General features: G+C 42.8%; 1 protein-coding gene across 1 annotated transcript in view; it reads right to left on the bottom strand.

Annotated features, from left to right (window-relative positions):
* Positions 1 to 4,235: 4,235 nt before the first annotated feature.
* The window catches only part of RAB27B (RAB27B, member RAS oncogene family), an 8,623-nt gene continuing 1,261 nt past the window's right edge, over positions 4,236 to 11,597 (bottom strand). The window contains exons 2-5 of the mRNA XM_009882030.1: positions 10,206 to 10,291; positions 7,333 to 7,436; positions 5,824 to 5,947; positions 4,236 to 4,425 (exon numbers count right to left, since the gene is read on the bottom strand). Of these exons, the coding sequence (XP_009880332.1) occupies positions 4,236 to 4,425; positions 5,824 to 5,947; positions 7,333 to 7,436; positions 10,206 to 10,291 (504 nt within the window). The remainder of the gene's footprint in view (positions 4,426 to 5,823; positions 5,948 to 7,332; positions 7,437 to 10,205; positions 10,292 to 11,597) is intronic.

The raw sequence follows: 11,597 nt of genomic DNA, 5'->3' as shown, positions 1-11,597 counted from the left end.
AAAACAGAAGTAAGATACTTCTAAAAGGACACAGAAAGAGACCTTGAGAAACCAGTGCCTGGACTGAAATTCAAGAGAAAAGCCCACGGGGTTAGAATACCTGCGCTGACATTTAATTTTTAGTATCCCCCAGGAAAAAGTATCATAGGACTCTCTCTCTCCCTCTCCAGCCCTGATGCGGGACATCTAGCAGGCTTGCAAACAAGCCATATTTGTGCTCAAAAGCAAATGCCTAACTTCCTATTCAAACAAGTATAACCAAATTTTGCAACAGCAGAATCTGGATTCAAATTCGAGTGGGATGGGATGATGCTATATCCTACCAGAGACGTCAAGTGAAAGCAAATTCATTTCCCAGGCCTGTGTCCTGGAAGAATATAGGACTGAACATGTCAAAGTGAAACGCTTCGAGCGACAGGAGTGAGAAAAGGATGAAAAATATAGGACACGCGGCTCCAGTGAGGAATACATTCAGGAGCTCACGGTGCAGGCAGAAGAGCTGGAACCAGTAGAGTGCTGTGCCACAATGCTGGGCCTCACTGGTGTCACAGCAGCCTGGACGCGGGACGGCACTACCCACCGTACGGGTGTCTCGGCTGCGCCGCATCGCCCCGCCGGCTCACCGGCTCGTTCCCAGCAGGTCGCAAGCAGCTGGCAGAGGCTCACTGAGCATCCCGCTCACCACGCTGCGGAGTCGGAAAAATTACCTACGGGGACCGGTTAAAGAGAAGTTGCAGAAAGCCCTTTAACCAGAAAGGGGGTACTGGACAGAACTGAGCGAGGGTCTTCCAGCAGGTGGGATAGAAAAGTTCCTTTCCATACAGGCATGGCTCTGTAAGACTGAGTAGCCCCCTCGTAGCGTTCCTTCTTTGCTGCAGTTACCATTATTTCCTGGATATTACATAGAAGCTGTGAACCTTAATGCTGCTATCGCTTTCGGTTCCCACCACAGCAGCAAGGAGCGGCCCTGAGTCACCTGTGCGGGGCTGTGGTCGCTCAGTGGGGGTTTGCAAGAGCCGTGACGCTGCAGGAAGACAAACAGACATCGCCAAGTGGACATACAAGAATATAAATCTGCTGGTAGGCACGTGAAACCTAAGAGGAAGAGTTCTGAAGAAAAAAATGGAGCAAGAATCAAACTATGATGGAGAGGGGACAGAAGGCAGTTTTTAGTTAGAGTTCATTATCTATTTTTTTGCAGAGTTAACCTGATAAACAGCAAAGCTGTTAGTAGCCATTTAGAATCACTTAACATGTTCCTCTTTTCTTAATGTAATAACCGAGAGCTACTATATCACCCACCAGGAAAGGAAACATGTTTCAACTTCTCTTCCTTTCCTCCAAACAGTGTTTTGATGGCAAAATCCTTTTGGGATAACAGTTTCCCATGCATCCACAGATATTTTTTATTTTTTTTTAAACCACAGAATAATCAGTTCCTTGTATTAGCAAGTCTATAAATACAAACCAAGCAATGGTCCTTTTACCACAGTCATTTCCCTTTCATTCCTCAACAGACCTCTTGAGCACCACCGGGCTGTGACAGCTGACCACGCACTCACTCCTTCGGCGCTGGAGGGTGTCAGAGAGTGCATCCTTACGGACCGGAGCTCCCTGGTAACGGAGCGCCAGCTCTGACAATTCACGGTCACTGAAGCTCAGCGGTTGGGTTAGGAGAAACCTTCCTCCAGCCCAAACCATTCTGGGTATCGCTGCCTTATTTTTTCTCTTTTTTAAATTATTATTCTAGGAGTGCTCGATTCAGCAGGCGGAGAAGATAAATAGAAGCAACGGAGCTTCATCAAGGTGCTTTGAAACAGTGCCAGGTTTGGGATTTTACACACCTTTGCATGAATTATCTGTCTGCTACTGAAGTCACTTTCAGCTCTGTAACAGCTTTTAGACAAGCTATACTTCAGCTGCTCTGGGAAAAAGGTTTTGCTTGACTGACGGTTAATTTACCGTTCTCAGCAACTTCTTTCAGTCCTGTTCAACAGACAAAAATCTGACAGCAGAAAAATGAGAGATTTCTTTGAAAGCGAGACAGGGAGCCCCTCAGATCATCAATTTCAGGAGTTCAAGACATATTACAATTATATATTTTTTTAAATGATGTGTACGTTTTATGCTACATACTAAGAAGCAAGACAACTTCACTTCAAAGAAAACCCTAAACTTCCAGTCTACATATCTCGGGTAACCGAGGAACCTATCTGAGGATCAGCCAGCTTGATATCAGTCTACCTACACCTTCTGCCTGGGAAATCACCCGTTCACTACCACAACAGCTTTTCCACCTCTTGGGGCATTAAGGCTGTTTACAGCCTATAAAAGGACCTGCATTATACCTGGGTGTATAGCATACACTATACATAGCCTTTAGGTATAGTCTATCACTTGTATAATCTTTACAGCCTGCAAGTTAGATTTCTGGCATGGTAATCACAGCTATTTGGTTACTCACCCAATGGGTCTGCTCCTATAGATGTACCATCTGCCCTGTTAACGTGCCAAATCATCAAGTAAACATCATTTTAGGAGCTGGGCAGAAAAAACTGTTATTTTTTCAGCAGTGAATCTGGTAAATTCTCCGTTTCTGGGAAGCACTGAAACACTTTATGAGCTTGCTATTCACAAAGTTTGCAATTTTCAATCAAGCAAGGCTGTAAACATTTAAATAAATGAAAGCTTGCAATCCTGCCAACCCAACTAAAGCAGTTTGACTTGCAAAGAGATCTGTTTCCCCCCCAATCTGCACCCTCCCAAGTGATCTTAAAGCTCAGTAAACACAAATAGACCTTTAACTACCACCTGTATAAAAACAGAACGGTTATTCTACAAAAAAGGACAGGGTAAACTAATAAATATGCTGTAACTTGGTTTAGAAAATGATCTATACTTATAAATATAGTATTCTTCTTTATTTGCCATTGTTTGTGATAAGCAACTTGCTATTTCACTAGAAGTGAAATGCAGAAGCAATCTTTTTGCATCGCACCCTTCCGCTGCAGCGCACCGGCACAGCTACTTCTACCCTCTGCGCCGAGATACCTGCAAACTTCTGCAATACACTTCTGTCTCGTCAGTCACATTTTCCGCACTCCCGTCATTCCAAGTCCCCGCATCACACTGTCTCCCCATTGCCCTCTCGCAGAGAATGAGAAAGCTGTCCTCTGTCAAAAAAACCCAAGTGTGCAGAAGACCCGACAAAGGCATAGCGCTAACTCTGAGGTGCTCTCAGCACGGCAGAGTTTACAGTTCCCTTCTACGCAGTGCAAACAGCCACAAGTTCTTTCCTATCTCCTACCTGCGATACGCAGTTACCCAGAGAAAAAGAAGAAAAAAAGATAAGTTTTCTTAAGTTGGGGGGGAGGGATAGTATTTTTTGCTAATTATAAGAAGTTGTTTCATAAAATATAGTTTATCTCTGTTCCCATACATTATACTCTCTTCTTTATAAACTGTCCCTGCAGCGTCAGAACCCCTCTCCATACTTCTTCCCATAACCCTGCTTGGATTATTTGCAACACAAGCAATGCTGCACAATTCCCTGATAATTTTTTAATTTTTTTTTTTTTTAAATTAAATGCTCTACTTCCTGCCCCCAAACCCAAAACACACCCCCCCACACACACACACTCCCCGCAACCACCGTCTCAGTGATTCAGTCGGGATGGATTCACAGCATTGCTTACTCTGTGCAAGTGACTGAAGTTTTCCTTAATAGGCCACATAAAATCTTTTGTATCTCTGCCTTAGAAAACACATGGTCCCTGATGCAGATTAAGTATTATAAAGAAACAGGATTCTGTGGAAAAATGGTACAGACCTAGAAAACCACCCACCTCCATTTAAATTTCAATATCCAGTGTATGCAGACAATAGGTTCTTTCCCTCCTTTTTTTAAAAAAAAATAAAGCTACTTTCCTCTACTCAGTATCCTGATCACATGAAAAATAAAGATGAGGGCTGAGGGAAAAAGGAGTGGGGAAGAAGAGGTGGGAGAGTTTTCCATGAAGATGGCACTGTATCAGGAAGAATCATCTCAGCACAAGAGCCTCACTGAAACAGCTTTTAGTTTTAAACCAGTTCTTTGGAGAAAAACGCACAATCCCAATAAAACAATGTGACTTTGCTTCTGTGCACAGCCCAAGAGAGACGGTTTGAAATTGGTGGTAGGTCAGCCGTATTCTGATGAAATATTTTCATTGGTTCTCACAGTTTAGAGGCGACATTTAGCAGGCACACTTTTTCTCCTCCGGTTTTGCTGAATCTAGCTTTCCCGAGCTTCCTCCGTTGGCTGTGTCGGAGACCTGTGTCTTGTCCACGCACTGCTCCATACGCTTCATTATCAAGTCCAGAAGCGTGTCCACAGCCTTCTCCACGTTCTGTCCGGTAGCAGCACTTGTTTCGAAGTACGGTATGCTACAGTGAAAACGAAAAGGTTTGCTGGAGAGACTTTTAAAGACAACCCAGACTCAACTCTTTGTAACGCTCTCAGTGCAGCTATCAGCGGTGGGCTCAAGTGCAAAGAAATGAATGGGACAGAATTCTGGTCCGTCGGGACTCTATTTCCTTGCCGGGCAGAACCCAAACTCCTGTTCCCAGCACGCGGTGGCATGATGACCACCACATGAGCATAAAACCACCACATTTCATTTAGAAAAGGTGTCCTGGCACTTTGGCTTCAAATTGCCCCAACATCAGCACAAACCTTGGCTGAAAAAGTCTTTCGGGTAACCAGAAAGTCTGTTTTAAAGAGAAACCTAGTCCTGCATGACAGGAAGTTTCAGGGACCACAGAACATACCAGAAACCTTTTTTTGGGCAGATAGTTACAACTATTGCTCTTTAGCACTCCCTGTAAGTACCATCTCCCGCCCTTCCTGACTACTTACAAGCACAACTTCTCTTAGCTGTTTCCGTTCTGAAATCCCCTTTGAATCCAGACTATTGCCTTCCAAATCATCTTTTTCAGAAGAGAAGATTGTCAATTGCTCCAGCGCTTCCATCATATGAATTCTGGCATGAGCTACCTTCTCCTCAGTGCCACTGTCCTCCTTACCTGGCTGCAGACAACTCTTTAATATTTTTAAGTCCGATTTGCTTATAGCTCCTCACAGTCTCTCAGGGCATCTTCTGCTGCTGGCCCAATTCTCTTTGAACATCCCCCACTGTCTAGTGAGGGCAACCAAGGAAAAGAGTACGCGTTCTTTTTGCCTGTTTTGCTAACTATATTACCCAGCCAATTTATCCAGTTACAGGACAGTCTGCAGGTATTATTAGCGCAAATAAATGCAGAAGGCAGGCTCGCTAGAACATGAAAACGACCGTTAACAGCTTTACTATCCACCGGGGAAAACCAAACAAATTCAGTTCTACTGCACGCCTAGAACCTGACCAAAATCCACAGGTGTCTCCACTTCTAAACTAACTAGAAAAGCAAATTATAAATATTGTTAATTATTTAGTTCATGACACTCAGTGTTCATCTGCCTTTGTTATACTCTGTCCTGATCTCTCAGGACAAACCAACACCCCAAGAATGTAGTTTTCCAGTAAGAACATTCTATTTCAGCCTTAATTTTCATATTGTAATATTTTGGCCAAACTACAGCAACAGTGTGGTTCATTCTATCTATTTCCTATTCAAACAGGTCGGTCTGAAAGGGTGACAAGTTGGCTGTCACTATAGGTATATGTGGTACCACAATGCCTACAAATGTTAGAGTTGATAAGTATCTTTGCAAGTATCTCTAGGCAGTCATCAGCTACACGTACCACAGTTACAGACTAAATTTAGCTTCTGCCATAATTTGCTTACCCATATTTGTCTGCCAGGTCTTTCGCTTGCCTTTCGTTTACCTCCCTTTGGTCTGATAAATCAGCTTTGTTACCAATTAAGACTATATCTGGATTCTCACAATATGCATTGGCTTGCAGCTGACCTAGAAGCAAAAATAAACAGGAGTTAAGAGAATGTCGGAAGCGCCTTAGAGACCAAGACTGTTCACAAAATAATTCAAAATACCTTTCTTGCTCCCCACCTCAAAATACCCTAGACTAACCAGCCGACCACTTCATGCCAAACACATTTCCATGTCGTACGTTTACTTGCTAAGGGGAAATTTTCAAAACAGGAAGTAGAAATGGTACTAGAAAATTATTTCCAGTATTTATTTCATCAACATACAAGACTTAACTGCAATGAGGTGTACCAAACACAGTGCTTTAGCACAGGAGAACCTCCACCAGCCAGAACTTTTATTCTACAGGACTCCTAAGGACAGTGAGGAAGTACAAACAGTATCTCCCACCAGCTGCAAATGCAGCGCTTCAGAAGTTTAGGACAAAATCCTCACGTTCGTCTTTCTCTTGGATATACTCAATGGTTTAAACGCAGTTTGATCCATTTGAAGATCCAGGCATAAGTACCGTCCATAGCTCCCCCCCTCGTAAGTAACTGTACAAAGCCATTTACTTATAGATGCCTCAATCCTGAGGGGACTGACTCGAAAAGGCGCAGTGTATACAGAAGAAACTACAGACTCGGCTTAGTAAGTAGAAGAAGATTGTGAGGACACATTATTTAGTGGGAGGATGGAATCTCTGAAGGAGAAATGTCGCTGCTAGATAGAATCTGATGTTTTCACAAAGCTATCTGGATTCTCACGTTATCCCCACTTCAGTTTGTTTGCTGGAAAACCGCCAGATGGAAATGTATTGGCCTCTGTCCTTCCAGCACTCTAAATACCCTCAATTAAAAACAAACTTTAAGAATTTAACCTTTGTTTCACTTTTCCTCTAGCTGTTGTCTGAAGGAAAACCAACAACAGCAAACACTATGTGCTTTCAAACTAAATCCTCAAAGCCCAATCTTAATTTTAGTTTAAATCTCAAAGCAGACAGGAAGGAATCACATTCTGCTTTACAAATAGAAAACACAACATAAAGGTAACAGCAATATCCAAAGTACAGTTTCCAAGCTCCTGTATGTCATCTAAAATATGGGGTATGGCCAAGGAGCTGTCGAATGCCATGAATTTTCAAGAGGCAACAGATTTATCCAAATTGTACCAAGTCCAAACAAGATTATCAAGAATATGCGCCAAAAAAAAAAAAAAAAAGAAGAGCATGTATCTTTCCAATTTGATGAAGCTTTCACCCCAAATTACAGGCTGCAAGCACCCCACTTATGGCTGCACTAGACATAACTACTTTCTTTGAGCATTTTCCAGCTCACCAACAGTGACACCTGTAAAGCTTAGAAACCTAAAATACACAAGGAAGTTTCAAGTCAACCGATAAATGCAAGCTCTATGGTTCTACTTACTCATCCAATTTCTGACATTTAAGAAGCTCTGTTGACTGGTGAGATCAAACATTAGCAAAAAGCCCATAGCATCTCTGAAAAACGCTGTTGTAAGACTTCGAAATCTGAAGGCGGAAGAAAAAAGACAACATAGCTCTATTAATGCAAAGTGATGTCTAAGGTAAGCACTTTTCTGGCAAGCCTGAACTGAGTGAAGGAAAAAGAGGTAAAGTAAACCTTTTATGAATTGCTTGTGCAAAAATTCTGTTTAAAAAGTACCTTGAAATCTGAAGAGTCTGCAAGATTTAGTGGACGTACATTCCCTTGGAAGTAAAAACAAAGTAAAGTAATCCTTGACTTTCATTTTGGCTACGATGCATCACACCAGTCAACATTTATTAATCAGTGTTAGTAATTTACCAGAGGAAGCTCATATGTGAGAATATAAACATTGTCAGTGACTAATCTATTAGTTCAAATTCTGCCTGATTTAACCGAGAGTGAGATGGAGAGAGGAGTTGGTTAGAAGAAAAAAAAACAAAAAACAAACATACTGAAGCGTTTAGTGCATCACAGATCACAGTGATAGAAATGGATTCACCTGCTGAGACTACACACACTTAGTCGATGAACGTGTGCTTCTCAATAAAGTCAGTATTAAAGAAAACAAAGGAAGAGTAGGTGGCTGTTTACGTGCTTTTGATTGTTCGATGTGACTGTCTGCTGGGAAGCTCAGCTAAAAGGAAAAGGTAATCTTTCCTTGCAGAGCTCTAGCACGCATGCATGTTGGAAGCAGACCCACGTAAGCGTGCATTCACAAGGGACACGGTTCACAGGCTTCCTGCAAAGCCACGGAGCTGGATGAAACTGCAAACCAGGAAACGTAACTCTGTTTGTCACCAAAAGGTCACAAGCCTGTTCAAATCAGAAAGATGAAGAAAGTCCAAATAACATTAAAACATCTGAAGCGTGCTGGAAAACTGCGCAACGGCACTCTGGTGTTCTGTATACAGCAGGGATCTATCGCATCACAAAACAGCGCTATATAACCTCGCACAAACCAGCAGTACCAGAAATTTTAAGTGGTATTTTACACCACGCACCCCTGACCACTTAAAAAAAGCTCCCACAGAAACATGTCAGATACCTGACCCTACTTGTAGGGTTTCTTCTCAGGAAAAACAAAAACAAAAAAAAAAGTAGCCTCAAAATGTTTAGCCTCTTGCAGAGCTGTACACACAAACAGTGTTTGAAAATAAAAGAAAGAGGTGCAGACACAAAATTTCAGCTTTCTTCTGCTTTTCATCCAGCAGCAACCCCCCCCCACTGCTCACTCTGAAAACCTGACATCTGCCTCATCACAACTTTCCTTCCTCCCCACTGGGCAAATGCTTCAGTCCGCTGCTCTTCAGTCACTATTACACTGCAAATAGGTGTGAGTCACATTTTCTTCCCCTGTTAACAGATGACATCAGTAGTGGTACCAAGGGCAACCCCACGCACTTTATGACAGTGAAAACCAGCGTACGTAACTAGCCAGGGGAAGCTTAAGAAAGCAGTATGCACACTTCTCCCTTTAAAAAAAAAAAAAAAAAAAGGATCAAATTTAATAGCGACAAGTCAGAAGGTCTTTGGGAAGAACAAACTGTGCACGCAGAAGATGGGGAACAACTGGTTCGATAAAAGAATCCTTTGGCAAAGGAGGATTCTGGTCAGTTGTGAACTTAACCCATGTCAACCACAGTACACTGCTGCAAAGAAGGCGAACACAACCAAAACTATAAAAGTAAGGTAAGAAGCAATTCTTTCATACTACTCAGCACTGGTGAGACTTGAACTAGAATTCTCCATCCCACTCGCGTGCTGGTGGTGAGAGGGGCTGGAACAGGCCTGGGGCAGTACAGAACAGAAAGCTTGCTCATCAAAGACAAGTCTGAGCAAGCCTGCGACACGTAAACTGGAGAGGACTTCAGAAGTCATCAGGCTGCTCAGGATCTTGTCTACCTGAGTTGTGAACACCTGTGAGAACACAGACTGCACAGCTTCTGAGAGCCAGTTGCTCCAGGGCTTAACCACGGTCAACACTGGTGTCCTTCTCGCTAACTGGAATATCCTTGCTGCTGCTTGTGACCGTCGCCTCTTGCCCTACAGCTGTGCGCCTGAGGAGAGTCTGACTTTGCCTTCTTCGCTCCGGGTAGATGAAGACAGCAATTAGCCTCCCCTTAGTCATCTTCTCTTGAGGCTGAACAACCTTAGCTCCCTCAGCTCTCACCGTACGCCTCTGCCTCCCGACCTGCTCTAACGGCACTCCACGGGACTTCAGTTTATCAGTACAAAGTATCCCACACTGATGTTCCCAAGAACAGAAACAGTACTCCAGATGTGGCCCCAGAAGCGCTGCATAAAGGGGACTAATCACTTCCCTCAGTCTGACGGCTACATGCGTACCAACGCAGTCCTGTACGCTGTGCACCTTCAGCAAAATATGCCTTACCAGCCAACCGAACAGAAAAAAAACGTGGAATACAAGAACAAGAAACTTAGGTAGGTCATACCGTATCTTCCAGAGGAAATTTGGAATGTGTTTTGAAGCCAAAAATAACAGTACAAAACAACCCCCCAAAAAAGCTAACCAACAAACTAATAACCCAGGTGTGCCAGAAATGTGCTGCCGAGGCAGGGAGCAGACCACCTTCAGTTCCTCCAGTCCTATTTTCTGAGATACTCTGATCACTGCATCAAAGCAGCATCAGAAAAAAACTTTATTCCTGGAAGATGTTTTTCTTGTCCTAAAATACGAGGATTTCTGATGGTTTTCACCTCAATGGACTAATGGTTTACCCAGAAATGTGAAAAAAATGAGAACTGCTTTCCAATGAGCTGAACTCCATTACCTTTCCTGTCCGGCTGTGTCCCAAAGCTGGAGATGTACTTTGAAGGCTTTTCCTGGAGATCCATTTGGTCCTCTGCTGTTGTATACCTAATGAGAGAGTCAGATCAGCTGTACAGCTCACACTTAAATCCATCGTTTGGGTCACAGACTTCTATTTTGTGCAAGCAGTAAGTAAGGAGTAAAAGTTCAGTCCTTCAGTAAAAGCTGACTCTTACCTCTAAAAGCCACTTCAGAGGGCTGCTTATAATAATATTTAAAAACCCAGAAGCCACATGAAACATCTACGAAAGCTGCACTTTAGAAGATAATTTGGTCATATTTAGTACTTCAAATTAGATAGCAATTCTTTAAAACTTGGCATAGCACTGTGCTGAGCAAGCTGTCTGTGTTCTGTTTCATTGCTGTTCTTACAAAATTTACAGCTGGCTGACAGAATTAACCACTATTATAAAAAGCTATTTTTTCTTCATTAACCTCTGTTGGACATTAATGACTTCTTCACTAACTGCAACTGCAAACTCATAGCGCTTAAAGAAATCACAGTGACCTTTTGCTGGGGCTCAATTCTTTATTAAACAGAACCAGTGTGTAAATTAGCTGCAGTAAAAAAACCAGAGGGATAAACCAAGTAGGAGCCATGTGTTATCTGTGGTAGTTTAGCAGACTCCCAGCAATTTTAAAAGCAGGCAAATATTGCCCTTGCATTTAGATCAAGGGAATATGGACTTTATGGAGATGTCTGTATCCAGAGGCTGCACTGGCCTTAACCGGGGAAGCGGAACACTTCCTCACCTTCCTCCCCTGGGCTGCGAAATACAGCATTTATTTCTCCTGCACAACCAAGTTAATACCAACTGGGGGTTGGACTAGATGACCTCCGCAGGTCCATTCCAGCCTAGACTGAACAGTGATTCTGTGGAATTATTTAAACTATTGTCATTTCAACGGGTAGCCTCTGACTGCAACGTGCCTTTCTCTCCTTTCTAGCAGGTGCCTGATCTGAAAACCAGAAAAGAATCAGTGGATCAACCGCACCGCGGTTGTGAGTTAAATTGCTTTGCTGGAGCACGTTCCTGTAATATTTTGCATGATAAACAATCTCACCAGGTCATTTTTTAATATGGCTTTCACACAACAGAAAAACACACATATTTAACCTTTTGGACCTCTTTCTTGGAGGACAATTTATTAGGTAGACCTTCAAGACATTTCAAAGCTGGTAATTTCGTGTAAGATGTAGTTTCTTCCACACTTATAAACTATCTCTACAAAATATACGGTAATGGAAAATTACGGAAGAACTCTGTCTGCAACCTTTAGCAGAAAAGTTCAACCTTCTGGAAAGAATCCAGCACCCATGTTCAAAACATGTTAATGAGCGTCTGATCAGCCA

This window comes from Charadrius vociferus, unplaced genomic scaffold, assembly GCF_000708025.1.
Source record: "Charadrius vociferus isolate BGI_N301 unplaced genomic scaffold, ASM70802v2 scaffold743, whole genome shotgun sequence".
Taxonomy (NCBI): Eukaryota; Metazoa; Chordata; class Aves; order Charadriiformes; family Charadriidae; genus Charadrius; species Charadrius vociferus.
The sequence above is the reverse complement of the archived record's forward strand: the minus strand, read 5'-3'. Positions and strand labels throughout refer to the sequence as shown.